At 43.8% G+C, this 22,048-nt stretch overlaps 1 protein-coding gene across 4 annotated transcripts in view; it reads left to right on the plus strand.

Moving 5' to 3' along the window:
* ARAP2 (ArfGAP with RhoGAP domain, ankyrin repeat and PH domain 2) overlaps window positions 1-22,048 on the plus strand; it is a 1,514,823-nt gene that overhangs the window by 145,652 nt on the left and 1,347,123 nt on the right. For all 4 annotated transcript variants that reach the window (XR_013608339.1, XR_013608340.1, XM_078678359.1 and 1 more), the window contains exon 3: window positions 15,515-15,588. Coding sequence is in view for 2 of the 4 variants with exons in the window: in XM_078678359.1 (XP_078534485.1) it covers window positions 15,515-15,588 (74 nt within the window). In the remaining 2 variants the exon portion in view is untranslated. The remainder of the gene's footprint in view (window positions 1-15,514; window positions 15,589-22,048) is intronic.

Here is a 22,048-nt window from a genome sequence, read left to right on the forward strand (position 1 = left end):
GCACAGGACTTTACAACATGACACATCTGCCTAGATGCATCAAGTTGTAAATATGTCGCAACATAGCAAATCTTTTGCCCCGCCGCTGCGTCACAAAAGTGACGCACAGCGGCGCAAAAGAGGCACACGGCTATCATAAATCTGTCCCTAACATTTTAAATGATTGATTCAGGATGACGATAAGGTGTGGCCTATCCAGAGGTTTGTTTGAGGTGAAGCCTACTCAGGGTTGCAGATTAAATTTAGGCTTGTTGAAGAGTACAGAGGAGATAATACATGTGCAGGCCTACCAATGAAGTGAGTCATGTCCACTTCACACTTGAACAAAGGCCAGACCTCTTCTGTGTCCGTGGACAGGCCTAAACCTCATCTGCACAATGTGATTCGTAAAGTTAGGAAACACAGGTGATGTAATTGAAAAATATGGAATTTCTTTTCCTCATTTCACAATCACATCACCTGTGTTTCCTTTGCTTAGGTATCTCATAGTGCAGATGGAGTCTAGCATATCAAAGAGTACACAGACGTTGAGCACTGTATACAACAATTTTGACATTTATAGAAGATTCAGCTTCTCCATGCCCCCTACACAGTCCTAAATGTTTACAGTTTAAACTGACGGTATCTTGTTGGAGAAGAAGTGAGGCCTGTCTTGCAAATGGTGCATCTTTTGCATCACTGCTGCATCGGTTTCATGTGGCACAGGACTTTACAGCATGACACATCTGACTAGATGCATCAAGTTGTAAATATGTCGCAACATAGCAAATCTTTTGCACCGCCGCTGCGTCACAAAAGTGACGCACAGTGGCGCAAAAGAGGCACACGGCCATCATAAATCTGCCCCTAACATTTTAAATGATTGATTCAGGATGACGATAAGCTGTGGCCTATCCAGAGGTTTGTTTGAGGTGAGGCCTACTCAGGGTTGCAGATGAAATTTAGGCTTGTTGAAGAGTACAGAGGAGATAATACATGTGCAGGCCTACCAATGAAGTGAGTCATGTCCACTTCACTCTTGAACAAAGGCCAGACCTCTTCTGTGTCCGTGGACAGGCCTAAACCTCATCTGCACAATGTGATTTGTAAAGTTAGGAAACACAGGTGATGTAATTGAAAAATGTGGAATTTCTTTTCCTCATTTCACAATCACATCACCTGTGTTTCCTTTGCTTAGGTATCTCATTGTGCAGATGGAGTCTAGCATATCAAAGAGTACACAGAAGTTGAGCACTGTATACAACAATTTTGACATTTACAGAAGATTCAGCTTCTCCATGCCCCCTACACAGTCCTAAATGTTTACAGTTTAAACTGACGGTATCTTGTTGGAGATGAAGTGAGGCCTGTCTTGCAACATGGTGCATCTTTTGCATCACTGCTGCATCGGTTTCATGTGGCACAGGACTTTACAGCATGACACATCTGCCTAGATGCATCAAGTTGTAAATATGTCGCAACATAGCAAATCTTTTGCACCGCCGCAGCGTCACAAAAGTGACGCACAGTGGCGCAAAAGAGGCACACGGCCATCATAAATCTGCCCCTAACATTTTAAATGATTGATTCAGGATGACGATAAGGTGTGGCCTATCCAGAGGTTTGTTTGAGGTGAGGCCTACTCAGGGTTGCAGATGAAATTTAGGCTTGTTGAAGAGTACAGAGGAGATAATACATGTGCAGTCCTACCAATGAAGTTAGTCATGTCCACTTCACTCTTGAACAAAGGCCAGACCTCTTCTGTGTCCGTGGACAGGCCTAAACCTCATCTGCACAATGTGATTCGTAAAGTTATGAAACACAGGTGATGTAATTGAAAAATATGGAATTTCTTTTCCTCATTTCACAATCACATCACCTGTGTTTCCTTTGCTTAGGTATCTCATAGTGCAGATGGAGTCTAGCATATCAAAGAGTACACAGAAGTTGAGCATTGTATACAACAATTTTGACATTTACAGAAGATTCAGCTTCTCCATGCCCCCTACACAGTCCTAAATGTTTACAGTTTAAACTGACAGTATCTTGTTGGAGAAGAAGTGAGGCCTGTCTTGCAACATGGTGCATCTTTTGCATCACTGCTGCTACGTCACAAAAGTGACGCAACGGTGGTGCAAAAGAGGCGCACGGCCATCATAAATCTGCTCCTAACATTTTAAATGATTGATTCAGGATGATGATAAGGTGTGGCTTATCCAGAAGTTTTTTTGAGGTGAGGACTACTCAGGGTTGCAGATGAAATTTAGGCTTGTTGAAGAGTACAGAGGAGATAATACATGTGCAGGCCTACCAATGAAGTGAGTCATGTCCAGTTCACTCTTGAACAAAGGCCAGACCTCTTCTGTGTCCGTGGACAGGCCTAAACCTCATCTGCACAATGTGATTCGTAAAGTTAGGAAACACAGGTGATGTAATTGAAAAATATGGAATTTCTTTTCCTAATTTCACAATCACATCACCTGTGTTTCCTTTGCTTAGGTATCTCATAGTGCAGATGGAGTCTAGCATATCAAAGAGTACACAGAAGTTGAGCACTGTATACAACAATTTTGACATTTACAGAAGATTCAGCTTCTCCATGCCCCCTACACAGTCCTAAATGTTTACAGTTTAAACTGACGGTATCTTGTTGGAGAAGAAGTGAGGCCTGTCTTGCAACATGGTGCATCTTTTGCATCACTGCTGCATCGGTTTCATGTGGCACAGGACTTTACAGCATGACACATCTGACTAGATGCATCAAGTTGTAAATATGTCGCAACATAGCAAATCTTTTGCACCGCCGCTGCGTCACAAAAGTGACGCACAGTGGCGCAAAAGAGGCACACGGCCATCATAAATCTGCCCCTAACATTTTAAATGATTGATTCAGGATGATGATAAGCTGTGGCCTATCCAGAGGTTTGTTTGAGGTGAGGCCTACTCAGGGTTGCAGATGAAATTTAGGCTTGTTGAAGAGTACAGAGGAGATAATACATGTGCAGGCCTACCAATGAAGTGAGTCATGTCCACTTCACTCTTGAACAAAGGCCAGACCTCTTCTGTGTCCCTGGACAGGCCTAAACCTCATCTGCACAATGTGATTTGTAAAGTTAGGAAACACAGGTGATGTAATTGAAAAATGTGGAATTTCTTTTCCTCATTTCACAATCACATCACCTGTGTTTCCTTTGCTTAGGTATCTCATTGTGCAGATGGAGTCTAGCATATCAAAGAGTACACAGAAGTTGAGCTCTGTATACAACAATTTTGACATTTACAGAAGATTCAGCTTCTCCATGCCCCCTACACAGTCCTAAATGTTTACAGTTTAAACTGACGGTATCTTGTTGGAGATGAAGTGAGGCCTGTCTTGCAACATGGTGCATCTTTTGCATGACTGCTGCATCAGTTTCATGTGGCACAGGACTTTACAGCATGACACATCTGCCTAGATGCATCAAGTTGTAAATATGTCGCAACATAGCAAATCTTTTGCACCGCAACAGCGTCACAAAAGTGACGCACAGTGGCGCAAAAGAGGCACACGGCCATCATAAATCTGCCCCTAACATTTTAAATGATTGATTCAGGATGACGATAAGGTGTGGCCTATCCAGAGGTTTGTTTGAGGTAAGGCCTACTCAGGGTTGCAGATGAAATTTAGGCTTGTTGAAGAGTACAGAGGAGATAATACATGTGCAGGCCTACCAATGAAGTGAGTCATGTCCACTTCACTCTTGAACAAAGGCCAGACCTCTTCTGTGTCCGTGGACAGGCCTAAACCTCATCTGCACAATGTGATTCGTAAAGTTAGGAAACACAGGTGATGTAATTGAAAAATTTGGAATTTCTTTTCCTCATTTCAGAATCACATAACATGTGTTTCCTCAGCTTAGTTATCTCATTTTAGTCTAGCATATCCAAGAGTAGGCAGAGGATGAGGACTGTATCCAACAGAGCAATGTACATTACTCACCTCCTTTGACACTTACAGAAGCCTCAGTTTAATATTTCTCAGTTCAATATTTATTTAAAGAAGCACACAAAATATGACCTTCTCATAAATGTGATAAGCGTTTTTTTTTAAAAAAAAAACGATTTTCTGGTCATAATTTGAAAACACAACACAGGTCCTATGTAGAAGCACATCCTATCAGTACTTAAATTAGCCAAGCACACATGGGGGCGTATTTACAAGGACCTTACACCACAGGGAAATAACTTAAATTAAAATGGGGAAAATAACATCAAAGGGACTCAAAGGCCTTTTAAATATGCCCCAAGCAGCCTATGAAACTCTAGCAGTACATATCAAGAAACTTAAATGACTTCAATAAACGTTTTTAAACACATCAACTAAAGCAGTTATTCAACTACATTCAAGGGGAAGTGACTTAAAATGCCCTAACACACATGAAAGCGTATTTTGAAGGCCCTTGCACCATTTTTCCATCACTTTTAACATGGCTATGTAACTCAAAGAAACAAAATCTAAATTTGCCAAGCACACATTGCGGCGTATTTACAAGGACCTTGCACCACGGGGAAATGACTTAAATTAAAATGGGGAAAATAACATCAAAGGGACTCAAAGGCCTTGTAAATATGCCCCAAGCAGCCTATGAAACTTTAGCAGTACATATCAAGAAACTTAAATGACTTCAATAAACGTTTTTAAACACATCAACTAAAGCAATTATTCAACTACATTCAAGGGGAAGTGACTTAAAATGCCCTAACACACATGAAAGCGTATTTTGAAGGCCCTTGCACCATTTTTCCATCACTTTTAACATGGCTATGTAACTCAAAGAAACAAAATCTAAATTTGCCAAGCACACATGGGGGCGTATTTACAAGGACCTTGCACCACGGGGAAATGAATTAAATTAAAATGGGGAAAATAACATCAAAGGGACTCAAAGGCCTTGTAAATATGCCCCAAGCAACCTATGAAACAAAGCAACATTTTAAATACACAACTTTCTTCATAATTTTCTCCTTAAAGCATACTATTCTCTATCTAAATTAAATGAATTTTTTCTCACCTTAGCAAATACTTTTTTTTATGTTTCAAAACAGACTCAGACACACACCAATTTGTCTTCAGAAGAGCAAAGGGTATGCACTCCAGAGGCTGCAGCCAAAAAAAGCACAGAAATGCTGTAATTCATCACACATATCTCTCATGTCACCCAATCAAAACTCTTCCCTCACTTTTTTCAAATCAACACCCTTCCCCCCTCTGCCCTTTCTGCCTTTTTTGCATAGCAACCACCTCCTGAAAGACCTCTCATGTTTGCAACTTCACACAACAATGTTTCAATTGAACTCTGAACTCTCAGTACACCTGCGTATCCAGTGCAATCTTTCATAAAATGATTTTTTCTTGACCATTCAAATTACATCTTTCAAAGAACTCATCCATGCACCCTAACTTTCTGTTTTCAGCAATCAAAATCCACCAATCACTGCTACTGATTAATTACCACAGAAACTCCACAGTTTTTTTCATTACATACTCCTACTGTTTCAACTGCCATTTCATTACCACACTTCATCTGACTGCAGCAGAACCTCCTCTCACTATGTTTTCTGTCTGGATTGTTGGACATAGTTATATCCACTGGGCTCAAAGGTATGCTGATAACAGAAATTTACACATCCTCAATTTACAAAATGTGGAAATCAACTGGATTGGCCACAGAGGATTAAGATGTCACCAATTGATACCATTGGTGAAAACCTTTTTCCATTTGCCAAAACCTGACCTGTTAATTGTGCACTGTGGAGGAAATGACTTGGGCACTTTGACAGGGGTAGGTCTGGAAATGCTTTTAAAGGACACCTTTGAGCAATTGATGGCACTATTTCCTCAAACTGCCTTGGTATATTCAAATATATGCCAAAGACAGAAATGGAAGTGGTCCAACCAATTTTGTCCACAAATTGAGAAATCCAGGAAGCATGTAAATAAGTCTGTTTCAGCTTACATGAAAGACCATGGAATGGGCTCCATCTACAACAATAACTTGCGTTACTACATGCAAGATATCTACAGAGCAGATGGAGTTCACTTCTCAGATGAGGGGAACAGAATTTTCATCCTCAATTTAAGACTGTGCATTGGTACCTACTTGTAGGTACCTACATCAGCCACAGGACCCAAAAGCTCTTTTCAGAGCTACCCTACATCTGATCACTCACAATTATTATTTTACTCTAACTTTTTTCACTAATTTTCACCAAAGTACGCTCCCCGGAGCGCTACCCGGTACGCGCACTGGACGCTAACCGCGCGAAAATTTGAAAAAAAAAAAAAATTTCTCCCACATATGGTCCTCCTCAGCCACCCTCAGAAAACCTAGGGGGTCAGGATACGTCTACCGTACCCCCTTCTACCCATTCTGAACATTATTTGCCCTCCATCTTGTATCTCAATTCTACCGAAACACAAAATGGAGGACTCCCGTAACGCTGCCGGTTCGCGTACCGGGGCGCGCACCGGGAAGCGCTCGCTCAAAAAAGGTGGGAAAGTAATATACAGAAAAACCACTGGAGACACTTTCACCAAATATAGATTAGCTCATACTACATACCAATCCCTACCATTTTCACAAATTTGATTGGAATTCCATTTAGCCATTTAGCCTGTAGACCTCTCTAAATACCCTGAGGTAAATTACTTCACAAAACACATCTGAAGTGTTGGAATTGACAACCAATTAAAAAGGTACTTTCATTTTCTACTTTTTTTACCTGACAGTTGATTGGTTATGTACCTGAATATATATAAAGAAAGAGAGAGAAACACAGCCATTTTGACTACTACTTCCTGAACTACATTGCAAGATCATTTTCACTGACAACTTAAACTTGTTTTTAAAAGGTAAGATGTTATTTTATAAATTTGAAAACATTTTCAGATAGTGATATACTATCCCTCTGTAAGAGTTAGACATTGAGAAAGGCTTGTTTATTATAATTATGGATTGATTTAGGTTTCTGCGGTATAATTATGAATTTACTTAGGCTTTTTCACAGGCACTTTTTAATAGTACTACTTCACGCCTGAAAAGTACCTGTCTGAACTTAAACCCAACAGTGCCCTATCTCTACTGATATATTTATTTTTTATGCAAATTTCAGCACAAAAATGGAAGGAGAACAGAATGTTTCCTTTGAAATTGTCCTAGAGATGAACAATGAGGAAATCATTGAACCCATTGACTTGGAATTCATGGATGAATCACGAGACCATGAACTTCTACAATGTGTAGAATCTGTGGATTTCTTACTTCAATATGAGGACGGTCAAATGTGGGAAGTTATGTTCAGTCAAAAAGAAGACATATCGGACAGTCAAATGTTAGACGTTCTATTAAATTTTGAAAAAGAATCAGAAAAATAAAATTATATTTAATAATAAAAAATGGTTTGAGTCTTTAATCATTTTTATATGTAATTCATAAACTAGTACCAAATTGATTATAATGTAAAGTCAGACTTAAAGTATACTGTGCACAATCACAAAAATAAATTTATATTTAATAATCATAAATACTGCTACTTAAATAAAAAAAACTAAAAAAAAAACAAAAAGAACAATCAATAAACATACAATATTTCAAAATATCATAGTCTATCATTCTTTTTTCCTTATAGTACGCTCCCCAGACCGCTTCCCGGTGCGCGTACCGGGCGCTCCCCCACGGGGTCCCTTTTAAAGCCTCCACATCAAACCTAGGGGGTCAGGGAGGATCTACTATGCCCCCTTATGGTCATTTCCCCCTTTGTTTTGGCCTCCTCTTGTCTCTCGATCCTACCGAGAGACAAGATGGCGGCCGCTCCGGACTGTTTAGAATGTTGACAGACACCGGAGAGCCAATCAGCTTCACTTCGCGAAGTTCCGTTACGCGTCAGGTACGCGAACCGGGGCGCTGCCCGGAGCGCTGTTACAGATATATATATTTTTTTTAACGTTAATTTATCAAAATCCACTGGAGCACATATATTGAGACCTAGCAAAGGCACATCGGGCTAACAGTCCCTACAATTTTGCCAAGTTTCGTGCAAATCCATTCAGCCGTTCGGGCTAAAAGTGAGGCCAACCGCCCTATGGAAATTAACATGGGAAAAACGCGTTTTGGGACCCTCCTTTTTCTCGGCCCCCCCTTGACGAAACCCCCCCAAATTTTCAGGGGCTGCTCAGAAACAAAATGTTCCATTTTCCTGAAAATTTCAGCCAATTCCGTCCACAAACGCCAAAGTTATTAGACATAGAATTTTAAAAAATCCCATAGGAAAAAAATCCTAACTATATATACCTACTGGCGACCGCCAGTAGGTAATATATATATGTATATATATATATATATATATATATATATATATATATACTTAGTATACTATGTGTACATGTGAAAATGTGTGGGTCCACCCGTTTTCCTCGGTGGCATGGAAAAACTGGGTGGAACTGATGTCAGCATGCTGACGAGGTCTTCTTGTGGCTCCGATTATGTTATTGGGAATCGTGAGTGGAGCCGTACAATTATGACGTCCTCGTCGACGTAGGAGAGCTCGGAAAGAATTTCCGCGGAATGCTGGCGCAGGGGTTATTCAAAAGGTGATGAATCCAGAGGCAGATACTGTATCTACCAGAAAAAGCGTTACTGAAGGTAAGTAACTTGTACGTTAGGCTCATCACAGATATATGAAGATGAGCTATGTTTTTGGGAAGAAGATAATTTCCAGGTTGTGTTAAATGAGTGTTTGCCTACAGAATGTTCATTGATGATCATTATTGTAGATGAGTATCAGCAAACATATGCCTAAAGGTATGGTGGTCGGAGGGGAGGTAGCTGAACGTTTTAGAGGAGCTGAATGGAAAGTTTCTATGATGTAAGAGAAACTAATTAGCTAGTGTCTTTGGGTAGCTTAAAAGTGAAATGTGTTGCTTGTGTTACCATTTCCAGTATCACCCAGTAGGAGCCAATTAGGTTTGTAAAGTTATACATTGACATAATTCAGGCAATGCAATAGTTATATGTTAAATATAGGCATGGCATGGTCTGTAAATTGCTCCAGGTGAGCACTAACGGATGAGGAATGCAAGGTGCACCATACTAACAGGATCTTATTTAGAGTTTAACAATGTGAGAGGGGTTATTTTGTGAAACAGAATACTGAAAGATGGAGAGCATCAGATAAGCAGAGTGGAGGGTACACCCTCAATGAATGTCCACATTATTGTAAGGCAACAACAACATAGTTTGCACTGTTAGCCTCCTCTCTCCCTCTGTCCTTTATAGATCATGTTAGAATAGGGCAGAGCCTGTAAATAAGTGTTTTTCTCAAGCAAAGATGGCTACTTGCAGGGCTGGGCATGAGGTCAACCAAGGAGAAAGGGTGTATTAGATGATGGTTATTGGTTGGATATCGGTCTGTAGGGTGATCAGTACCTACCTCATTAGTTCTGTACACGATAATGTAATGACCAGAAGAATGCTACTGATCAGGTACCACTCTGAATTCTGGGGCTCCTATCAAGTTCAGCAAGCCTTCAAAAACCTTGTTAGAAGAGGGCAGATGTTCTAGAAGGTAAGTAGTCTTTGGCAGAAATGTATGAATGATGACTTTGACATAGAGTATGATTTCTGGATTTCATTTAAAACTGATTACATTCATTAAAACACTTCGAACCAGCAGTGTAAAAGGAAACTAACTGGAAGATGCATCAACGTAGCCTTTTGCTATTCCTAAATAGCAATTTTTAAGGAATCGCTATTTAGGAATAGCAAAAGCCTATGCATGTAGGAATCGCTATTAAAATAGAGATTCCTAAACATTCCTTAATTGCTACTTGCAAATTGCTAGTCGCAATTAAGGAATGCTGTACCATTCATTCCTATGGGCATAGGAATGAATTGAAGATTGCATGAGCAATTTGCGAGTACCAGTAGGTACTCGCAAATTGCTCATGCAATTTCAAGGGTGCAAAGGTGTCAAATTGACACCCTGTTGCACCCCTGAAATTAATCTTTGCACATATGTTGCACACACACATGCCCTAAGGGCATGTGTGTGCGCAACATGAAACTTTGAAAAAAGCACAAAAGTGCTTTTTTCAAAGTTTTAGCAAATTACCATGAAGTTTTTTGACTTTCATGCATTTAAGGAATCTCAATTTGGGATTCCTTAAATGCAATCGCAATTTAAGGAATCTCAATTTAGAGATTCCTTAAATTGCGATTTTTGCATTTGGGATGATGCATCCCAAATGCAAAAATACCGGTCGCAAAGGGGCAGATTCTGACAATCCGCCCATTTGCGACCAGTATTTACTTTGATGCATATGCCTGATTGTGCCTTATTACAGACAATGTGCTACCCACAGCATAGATAGGAACAGGTGCCTACCCTCGGGGGTAGCACATTAGAAAAAGGCTGTTGGTAGCAGACAATACACATTTCTCTTTGCGGGCAGCACATGGCCTGCTTTAGAAAGGGAGCAGTGATTCTGTTGCATAGTTTGCGGTGAGGAACTGCACCCACCGGCAGGGACATGTCTTTGGGTCGGTGGGAACCAGTTTCACACCCCAGCATGGGTCATCTTGGTGGATGCACTGCCCCCACCGGCAGGGGCATCTCTTTGTGGTGCACAGTCAGTGCTCCTCCTAACGACCCGTTTCTGTACTTCCATCCATAAGATTGTAGGAATAAGGGCAAACTCTTTTTCTCAGGCTTGGGATTGTCCCCATGCTAATGAGGGAACACCTCTTAGAATGGTGCAGATGCACATATAGGTATTAGTACAGTGGAGCGATTTGTATTACAGAAGGGATTGCACAAACATCTGTAGCCTCTTCTGTAATTCGAAAGGTGCCTGGGGACACAGAATGTGGCCCGTGGGCCACTTTGTGGAATACAGTGGTATAGCAAGAAAAGGCTCGCATAATACATGAAAAATACAATTATTAACCTAGTGCCATTTAGGTATCTCAATACACAGAACAGGGCAGTGAGTCGCTGGTTTGCAGTAACCGTGAACCAAGCACACCACAATATTTATCTCCTGTTCCAAGGAGATAATATTCATTGAGCCGATCTTTGCTATTTGTCCGAACGATAGAATTGCAGGAAGGGTAGGGTGACCAGACATCCCGGTTTTCCCCGGACGGTCCCTGTTTTTGGCAAAGTGTCCCCGTGTCCCGACACTTTTCACAAAGTTAGTCAAATGTCCCTGTTTTAGAACAGTGTCCGGGGCAAACAGAGAAATGTCCCGGTTTTTTACTGTTCTGGTTGCACGCATGCTCTGTTCACACTGCATGTGACTGTGACGGCACTGAGGTGAGCGCCGTAGCAGGGGAAATCCTTTGAAGAGACATTTTCTCTCTGGATTTCCCTTCTTTGTCCACGTCGCAGCGCCACCTACGTCATCGTTGCGTTGCACCATCGCACAGCAGCTGGTTAGAAGCACCTGTGACCGGCATGACCCTGATTTTACCTTCAGTCAGTGTGGCCCTGCTGTGCCTTAAAGCGAGCGAGGGTTGGACATTCTTTCTCTGACTACAGCAGAATCCAGCAGCAGCTTCGTGACTCTTTCCCAGCCCAGCCGAACCAGCACCATAGTCGGGACGCGCTACCTCCGCATCGGACCTGCCTCAGCCTGGAGCCAGGATCGTCTCAAGCCACATAACAAGACTTGCCCTGTCAGCCTGCAACGTGTGTATTGTAATCCCCTTCCCCGCAGCAAACCACCTTGCCCGACTTTGTTTAAGGAGATGAAGCCAGAGCCCAGCTAGGGAAAGATTGCCATGTGAATGGTCCAATAAACGTCCTGTAAACACCTGACAAAGACCGTTTCTGATTAAAAACATTATTTTTTGACGGCACATATTTCACTTTAGTACATTATTCTACGTCACTGCCTGGCATCTGTAAAAAGTAATAACTTTTAATCCGGCACTTTTCCCGCCTCCTGTGTTCTGACAAATCTGCCTCATTGGACCATGTGCATCGATAAAAGAAACATTATTGCTAGGGCAACTGGAATGATTTGATTCTGGTTCCCAGCGTTTTCTGTATATTTATAGATTTACTGCATTTGCCACATAATTCTCCACCTGCCGCATAATCTGCAGATTTAAAAAAAATTATCAAAAGTTACTAAACCACAGCAACATATGTTTCTCCACAGTGGAAGGTCATTTGCAAGGGTTAACTGATCACCTTTCAGTTATTTATTGCTTTATGTTGGATGTTGAACTGTGTTAACCTGTGTAACAAGCATGGGCAAAGATATAAAAGATCTCGTCTTCAAGGCCTATTGAGTCTGCCGATATCTTCACACTGTACAGCATGAACGCAGACGCTGCACAGATAAAAAAAGCAATTAAAAGTAAGCAGAATGAGGTGGCTGCTGGGTGTGACATTTGTAGTTACACAAATGTGTGAATGTCATTGAGTGGAGGTATAGATTGGCGAGGTAAATAAACGCAAGGATGGGCGGATCAATAAATGCATAGGTACAGACATGAGAAGTATAAAACTTGATATGGTTTCAAAATCTATGACAATTGTGGCTACACAAGGATTCAGGGAATCGGTAGCTATCTGTGCAGGGCTATAAAGTGACGGTGGACAACACATGTCCAATTACTTAGCGGTACGCTTCATTACTACTGTCCGGTTCAAAAAGCTGCATGACAAGCCAGTAATACGCACCAAATAGGCGCTGCTTAGAGATGGGGGAAACGGCAGGGAGGCGTGGCCTCTAGTGACAGCTCCCCACTGACATGATGTGTGATGTGTGGCAGAGAGAGCCGTTTCAACTAGAATATTTCCATGCTTCTTTATTGATAAATGTGCACCCTCCTAGGCTTCCTGGCAGCTTTTAGCACAACAGGCAGCCGTTTTTCACACAGGACTGCACTTGTGTGAAAACATTAGATTATTGTGCAAAGACAAGTGTTCAGTTCTAGTTACTTAAGGAGCACCCCCCACCCGGTGCTGCTAGTGTGCCCAGATCTGGCCTGGCTACAGGAGAGAGGCCTGGAGAATACATATCAGGCACGCAGGGAAAGGGGGTGGGGAGAAGCGCCTTCATATTGCTCTACATGCTGCTAATAATAATAAATCGAGATTCAAACAATGCTGATGAATCCACTCATCACCAGCCATGGTCCAAAACCAAAAAATAATGTCGCAAGTGAAATGCTGTGATCTTTACTTCTCTGTTTGCACATCCTACTACCTTTTATGTTTCTCTCCATTTTCTCTTCTCAGTGCTCTCATACGGTCATTTATACATATTTGTTCTTGAATTTTTTTTACATTGATTTCAAAATAGTGCTAGCACATAGCAGTTAGCAAGTTGAAAATCATATTTTACTATATTAAAAAATGAAAGGGTTGCAGGACCTCACTCTGCAGATAAATCATTAGAGTTGGGACTTAGTGGAGTATTGTGTGATTCTGAAAGCTGACACAACATTGTGCACTGCGAAGCCAGTCTCAGCCAGTGGATAAGCCTTTCTTCAAACCTCCTACTCTGTGGTGGCTGGTCTCTCTTCCCTTGGATGCCGAGCAGCAGTATCTGATTTTGACGACAAACAGTAGGTATATATATAATATATCAAACTCGATAGCGATACACTCGTTCACTTCCTTGCGGCAAAAACAAGAGCACAAACTCCTCTTAGATTGTGCGATTTTCTTTATCGTTCAAAGTTAACAATGATAATATATACTTATTTAATCAGCAAACATACTTGGAATTTCAAGGCAAGGGTGGTCACCAACTATAGCAAATGTTGAGGCAAAGTGTGTTTAAATGGAATTAATGGTTACTGCTGATAAAAGACCTCTGATTTGTGATCTGTAATGCTACATCTCAGTCTGTGGAGGGAGCTGTCAGTGTAGTCCCTTTTCTATGTCTATGACAGCTGTCAAATAGTCCTACTTTTATGTTGATGGTTACTGCAAATCTTCGTCCTACTTCTATGTCTATGACCTATCCCCGTTTTTTGTTTTGAGAATCTGGTCACCCTAAGGAAGGGGTGCTTAAATTCCGAATAAACACTCAAAAGGGTCCCTGGGGAAATAATTTAACGACCCTGGCTGCTAAACCCCCAACCAATCACAACACCAACAAAAATTAGCAGAGAGTCAAACTTCAACTATGTATCCAAAACAATATATCTAAAAAATGGGACATGCTAACAAGGTTGACGAGTTCCCATCAGTCCTCTATCGAGACCGCCCTTCATCATCTGGGATCTCTCACTCCTTTTAAGATGGAAAACCACATGAAACAGGCAGATTTTGTAACCTGGTCACGGGTATCACAAGGAAGGGTACACCAGATGTGAAATTGGTGTGCCTAGTGAGGAACTGAGTAGCAGTGCTTGAAAGTGAAAAAGTGATAAAGTGGATGAAGAAAAAGATTCTAAAATTGGGTAATGATAGGGGAAACTACATTTTTAATATGTACCCACACACTCCCAAATCAATAAAAACAGTGCAAATAGTAGTATAACAAATGACTACTAGTAAAGAGTATTAGGTCGACATGTTTCTGCAGTCACTGTAGCCCCTAGGTCTCCTGCTGCTTCCTCACGACCTCCCCATGAAACAGCTTTAGAGGGACGACCGGTGTACCGACGGAGAGCGCGGTGCACCCACTACCTGAGCTGGCGCCAGGTGAGGTGGGGCTGTTCCTTCCCAGCAAATGGTTGGGAGGACGAATACTCTTCTCTACTTCAGGTGATATCTTGTACCTTTTATAAATAGCCGTAGCACTAATGGTCCTGAGTGAGAGATCCCAGATGATGAAGGGCGGTCTCGATAGAGGACTGATGGGAACTCGTCAACCTTGTTAGCATGTCCCATTTTTTAGATATATTATTTTGGATACATAGTTGAAGTTTGACTCTCTGCTAATTTTTGTTGGTGTTGTGCTTAAATTCCACCTTAACCTTTTGTATACTGCAATCAAATCTAATGAGCTGGAGACCTATCTCCATCTGTGACCACTCTTCATATGGGCTGGAACAGAACCACTTGAAAGACGAGTAGGGGTACTGTGACATGAGATATGCCTAGAGATGGTAGTAATAATCAGTGTTAAACACAGATATTAGCAATTTTTGAAAACAATAGAAAACAGTACAAAAAAAAGAAATCTGAATTTACAACTAATAGAAATTTAGTGCATTGTGCTCTCTGTTGACAATGTTTGCTTCTGGTCTTGCAAATGGCACGTTTTTCTCATGTTTCAAAGTTGTGGACTAACTGCCTATGGAGAATTTTAATATGATTCTTAAAATAAACAACACATTAAAGACTGAAGTGAGCCTGGACCCACACCAGTTTATCGATAATACTGGGATGTCAGAATTTGTCCTGTGGTGCAGCCTCATTGTTGTGCTAAAGACTACGTCGAACTAGCCTGCTTTCTTATATGATGTCTAGTATAATGATAATATTCCAGTATGATCCCAGCGGTATAATTTACTTTAATTTCTTCCAGTACTTTACACGAAAGAAGTGTTGGATTGACAAATCGCAGGAGTGATGGAAATCCAGGAGCCTCTGCACAAATCTGTGAGTTGCATTTCAAATCATTTGTTTCTGAGACCATTTTGTGTTTCGAATGACAGAGTTCAGGTCGGCGTAATTGTTTTTTAAATTCTCTGAATACATTGAAGATGTATAGATAGTACCGTTAATATCACTGTGCACGTTGGAGAGACCTGATCTCGCTAATTTAGCATTCTGAAGAGTAACAGGACACCCCACACATGCTCAGTGGGAAACACCTCCAAGTGTTACTTTTTTTTTTGCAGATGTATAAAGCGCAAACTCGACCCAAAGGTATTAGAGCGCTTTACATGAGCACCAGTTACGTTACAGAAGGAAGCATTAATTTTGTGGTAGGCGCAGGGAGATTAACCCCCAGATTCATCAAGAACACATTTCGCTATTCCTTAATAGCGAAAAATACCGATTCGCTCTTAAGGAATAGCAAAATGCTATGCATCAAGAAATCACTTAAAAAATAGCGATTTCTAATAATTCCTTAATTGCGACTCGCAAATTGCGACTCGCAATTAAGGAATATCTCCCTATTCATTCCAATGGGCCTCTAGGCCCATAGGAATGAATGGTAAGACAATCTAAATTTGCTAATCGCAATTAGCGATTCGCAAATTGAGATTGCGATATAAAGGGTGCAGGGGTGTCCACAGGACACCCTGTTGCACCCCTGAAATTGATGTGTGCACATATGTTGCGCACACACATGCCCTTAGGGCATGTGTGTGCGCAACATGAAACTTTGAAAAATGCCCTTCAGTGCATTTTTCAAAGTTTTTGCAAATTACCATGTAGTTGTACTTCATTGTAATTTGCGTGCCCTAATAGCGAATTCGCTATTTTTTTCACTTTCATGCATTGCATTTAAGGAATCTCAATTTGAGATTTCTTAAATGCAAAGAATCGCAATTTAGCGAATTCTTAATTAGCGATTTTTGCATTTGGGATGATGCATCCCAAATGCAAAAATACCGGTCGCAAAGGGGCAGATTCTGAGAATCTGCCCCTTTGCGAGCAGATTTAAGTTTGATGAATCTATCTGTATGTGATTTGCCCAGAATCACATGATGATGAGCCGATGCCAAGGCTCTAACCCAGTTCCCCAGCTTCAAAGTCGGCAGCTCTAGCCGTGAGGCTACATACTCTCCCCATTAACTATGGACTTCAAAAAGCTCATCACCGTGATATCCGCCAGGCTCCTTACATTCCTGCAAATCAGGGAGCTGCTAAAGACCTTCTTCCTCTAGGAACAGGTTCGTCTGCAGAGTTCCCTTTCATCACTTCTTCCATTCCTGCTCTTGCCATACCCCGCTTTCATCCACACATGTGGCAAACCCCGCCATATTCAGCTCTTGCTATCCTGTCCCACTGGCCTCCCTGCCTGTAAGCCCCTCCATCCTGCAGTGTTTAACCCCTTCGACCCTTTCCATTGCAGGAATGTGTTAGAACAACAATATTCCCGGTTATATGTTGACTAGATGTAGCTATTATTCAGAAGCCGAACACGTGAACGGTACTCCATTGCTATTCACTTTCCGCAAACACCATCTGAAACGCCTGTGTGTTGCTTTCAGATTGTACCTTCCATTTGTACCGACCTATTTGTGTGTATTCACATAGACATTTCTGTATTGCTTGTTAGTCCAGAGAGAACAGTTAGTTATACAATCTCTGATAGGTTGTGCATTCTCGTTTTGTATCTGTATTCTGTTTTCAATATATTTTCCAATAGATCCAGTGTTTTCTACAGCCCTTACACAAAGAACACAAACACTGGTGCATTGAGAAGCTCATGGAATCAATCAATCAATCAATCAGGCTATTTGTATAGCGCACTACTCACCCGTGAGGGTCTCAAGGCGCTGAGGGAGGGGGGGGTAGCAGCTACTGCTCGAACAGCCAGGTCTTGGGATCAAAGCCAGCAGGTACTGGTTCTGACGCAGATGGGTGGGGAGGGTGTTTCACGTCTTGGCGGCGAGGTAGGAAAAGGATCTGCCACCGGTGGTGGTTCTGTGTATGCGTGAGATGGCGGTGAGGTCGGTGGAGCGAAGCTGGCGATTCGGGGTGTAGAAGGTGAGTACTCTTGTTGAGGTATGCTGGTCCAGCGTTGTGGAGTGCTTTGTGAGCGTGGGTAAGGAGCTTGAAGGTGATCCTCTTGTTGATGGGAAGCCAGTGCAGGTCCTTCAGATGGGCAGTGATGTGGGAGTGGCGGGGGATGCAGAGGACGAGGCGTGCGGAGGAGTTCTGTATATGTTGAAGTATTTTCTGGAGTTTAGCTGTGATTCTAGCGTAGAGGACATTGCTGTAGTCCAGTCTACTGCTGACGAGGGTGTGGGTGACCGTCTTTCTGGTTCCGGTCGGGATCCATCTGTAGATCTTGCAAAGCATGCAGAGGGTGTTGAAGCAGGAGGAGGAGACAACGTTGACTTGTTGGGTCATTGAGAGTGATGAGTCCAGGATGAACCCCAGGTGGCGTGCGTGGTTGGTGGGCATCGGTGCGGCCCCAAGCGCCACTAGCCACCAGGAGTCGTCCCAGGCGGAGGGCGAGGGGCCGAGGATGAGGACGGGTTCAGTTTCGGGTGACTTTTCTCCATCCAGTCGGCGATGGCCTTCAGTCCTTTATGGAGGTTTGTTTTGGCGGTGGCGGGGTCCTTGGTGAGTGAGAGGATTAGCTGGGTGTCGGTGGCGCAGGAGATGATGTTGAGGTTGTGCGAGCAGAGGATGTTGATGAGTGGAGCCATGTAGACGTTGAAGAGGGTAGGGCTGAGGGATGATCTTTGGAGCACACCGCAGATGATCTTGGAGGCTTCAGAGCGGGATGGGGGGCGGCGGAACCTCTGGGTTCTGTCGGTGAGGAAGGAGGTGATCCAGCCCAGGGCCTTGTCACTGATTCCAGTGTCATGGAGGCATGTGCGAAGGGTGTGGTGGAAGACGGTGCCGAAAGTGGCCGAAAGGTCCAGGAGGATGAGGGCCGCAGTTTTGCCATTGTCCAGCATGGTCCTGATGTCATTGGGGGCAGCGATGAGGGCAGTTTTGGTGCTATGCTTGCAGCGGAATCCTGATTGGGATGTATCCAGGATGTTGTTCTCCTCGAGGAAGTGGGACAGTTGGAAACACCTCCAAGTGTTACTTTTTTTTTTGCAGATGTATAAAGCTCAAACTCGACCCAAAGGTATCAGAGCGCTTTACATGAGCCCCTGTTACGTTACAGAAGGATGCATTCATTTTGTGGTAGGCGCAGAGAGATTAAGTGATTTGCCCAGAATCACAGGATGATGAGCCAATGCCAAGGCTCTAACCCAGTTCCCCAGCTTCAAAGTCGGCAGCTCTAGCTGTGAGGCTACATTCTCTCCCATTGAACTATGGACTTCAAAAAGCTCATCACCGTCATATCCGCCAGGCTCCTTACATTCCTGCAAATCAGGGAGCTGCTAAAGACCTTCCTCCTCTAGGAACAGGTTTGTCTGCAGAATTCCCTTTCATCACTTCTTCCATTCCTGCTCTTGCCATACCCCGCTTTCATCCACACATGTGGCAAAGCCCGACATATTCAGCTCTTGCTATCCTGTCCCACTGCCATATGGTGTAAATAGACTGGCCTCCCTGCCTGTAAGCCCCTCCTTCCTGCAGTGTTCAAACCCTTCGACCCTTTCCATTGCAGGAATGTGTTAGAACAACAATATTCCAGGTTATATGTTGTCTAAATGTACCTATTATTCAGAAGCCGAATACGTGAACGGTACTCCATTGCTATTTACTTTCCGCAAACACCATCTGAAACGCCTGTGTGCTGCTTTCAGATTGTACCTTCCATTTGTACCGACCTATTTGTGTGTATTCACATTGACATTTCTGTATTGCTTGTTGGTCCAGAGAGAACAGTTAGTTACACAATCTCTGATAGGTTGTGCATTCTCGTTTTGTATCTGTATTCTGTTCTCAATATATTTTCCAATAAATCCAGTGTTTTCTACAGCCCTTACACAAAGAACACAAACACTGGTGCATTGAGAAGCTCATGGAATCAATCAATCAATCAGTCAGGCTATTTGTATAGCTCACTACTCACCCGTGAGGGTCTCAAGGCGCTGAGGGAGGGGGGGTAGCATCTACTGCTCGAACAGCCAGGTCTTGGGAAGAAAGCCAGCAGGTACTGGGAATGACGCAGATGGGTGGGGAGGGTTTTTCACATCTTGGCGGCGAGGTAGGAGAAGGATCTGCCACCGGTGGTGGTTCTGTGTATGCGTGAGATGGTGGTGAGGTCGGTGGAGCGAAACTGGCTATTCGGGGTGTAGAAGGTGAGACTCTTGTTGAGGTATGCTGGTCCAGCGTTGTGGAGTGCTTTGTGAGCGTGGGTAAGGAGCTTGAAGGTGATCCTCTTGTTGATGGGAAGCCAGTGCAGGTCCTTCAGATGGGCAGTGATGTGGGAGTGGCGGGGGATGCCGAGGACGAGGTGTGCGTTGAAGTCTGTTCTGGAGTTTAGCTGTGATTCTATTGTAGAGGGCATTGCTGTAGTCCAGTCTGCTGCTGACGAGGGCGTCGGTGACCGTCTTTCTGGTTCCGGTGGGGATCCATCTTTAGATCTTGCAAAGCATGCAGAGGGTGTTGAAGCAGGAGGAGGAGACAGCGTTGACTTGTTGGGTCATTGAGAGTGATGATTTCAGGATGAACCCCAGGTGGCGTGCGGGGTTGGTGGGCATCGGTGTGGCTCCCAGCGCCACCAGCCACCAGGAGTCGTCCCAGGCGGAGGGCGAGGGGCCGAGGATGAGGACGGGTTCAGTTTCAGGTGACTATTCTCCATCCAGTCGGCGATGGCCTTCAGTCCTTTATGGAGGTTCGTTTTGGCGGTGGCGGGGTCCTTTGTGAGAGAGAGGATTTGCTGGGTGTTGGTGGCGTAGGAGATGATGTTGAGGTTGTGTGAGCAGAGGATGTTGATGAGTGGAGCCATGTAGACGTTGAAGAGGGTAGGGCTCAGGGATGATCTTTGGATCACCCCGCAGATGATCTTGGAGGCTTCAGAGCAGAATAGGGGACGGCGGAACCTCTGGGTTCTGTCGGTGAGGAAGGAGGTGATCCAGCCCAGGGCCTTGTCACTGATTCCAGCGTCATGGAGGCGTGTGCGAAGGGTGTGGTGGAAGACAGTGCCGAAGGTGGCCGAGAGGTCCAGGAGGATGAGGGCCGCAGTTTTGCCATTGTCCAGCATGGTCCTGATGTCATTGGGGGCAGCGCTGAGGGCAGTTTTGGTGCTATGCTTGCTGCGGAATCCTGATTGTGATGTATCCAGGATGTTGTTCTCCTCGAGGAAGTGGGACAGTTGCTTGATGATGATCTTTTCGATGAACGGGACCTGGGAGATGGGCCAGAAGTTCTTGAGGTCCTTTGGGTCCACTGTGGGTTTCTTGAGTAGTGTGTTGACCTCGGTGTCCTTCCAGCTTTCTGGGAATGTGGCGGTCTCAAAGGAGTTGTTGATGATCTTCCGGAGTTGGAGTGCAATGATACGGTTGGCTTTGTTGAAGATCTGATGAGGGCAGGGTTCGGATGGTGAGCCGGAGTGGATGTTGTTCATGGTCTTGATGGTATCATTGTCTTTGATGTGGGTCCAGGAGACCAAGAGCGTGCTGAGGCTAGGGGGTGGTGAATCAGTGGTGTTAGCGGCTGTTGGTGGGGTCTGGGTGTTGAAGCTGTCGTAAATGTCTGAGATCTTGCGGTGAAAGAAGAAGGCTACTGAGTTGCAGAGGTCTTGCAACAGTGGGATGTCATTGGCGCTAGAGCTGGGGTTGGAGAGTTCCTTCACGACGTTGAAGAGCTCTTTACTGTTGTTTGCGTTGTTGTTGATAGGTTCCTGGAAGGAGGTTCTTTTGGTGGCTCGAATGAGTTGATGGTGCTTGCGGCTGGCGTCCTTCAGGGCAGCATGGTTGCCTGGTGCCTGCTCATGGCGCCACTTCTCCTCGAGTTTTCGGCAATTCCGTTTGGACTCCTGGAGGTCAGTGGTAAACCAGCAGGTCTTTCTGTCTGTACGTCTGTTTGAGGGTTTTTTGACCAGGGCAAGAGTGTTGGCGCACTCGTCGATCCACTGCCTGAGGTTGCTGGCGGCTCTGTCAGTGTTGTCGGTAGGTGGGTTGCGGGCAAGGGCGGTGATGAGCAGGTCTTCGGTGATCCTGTTTCATCTGTGGTGGGGTATTCATTGTGGGTGGTGCTGCGTGGTGGTGCGTGGTGGGTTTCTTGAAGCTGAAGTGGACACAATGGTGGTCGATCCAGTGGAGTTCGGCAGTGTGGCTGAAGGTGATGTGTTTGCTGGCGGAGAAGATAGGGTCTAGCGTGTTTCCAGCGGTGTGGGTGGGGACCGTGACGAGCTGTTTGAGTCCGAGGTTGGCAAGGTTGTCGAGCAGGGCGATGGAGTTGCTGTTGTCGGTTTTCTCAATATGGAAATTCAGGTCTCCGAGGAGGATGTAGTCTGTGGACGCAAGGG

Source organism: Lissotriton helveticus, chromosome 2_2, assembly GCF_964261635.1.
Source record: "Lissotriton helveticus chromosome 2_2, aLisHel1.1, whole genome shotgun sequence".
Lineage (NCBI taxonomy): Eukaryota > Metazoa > Chordata > Amphibia > Caudata > Salamandridae > Lissotriton > Lissotriton helveticus.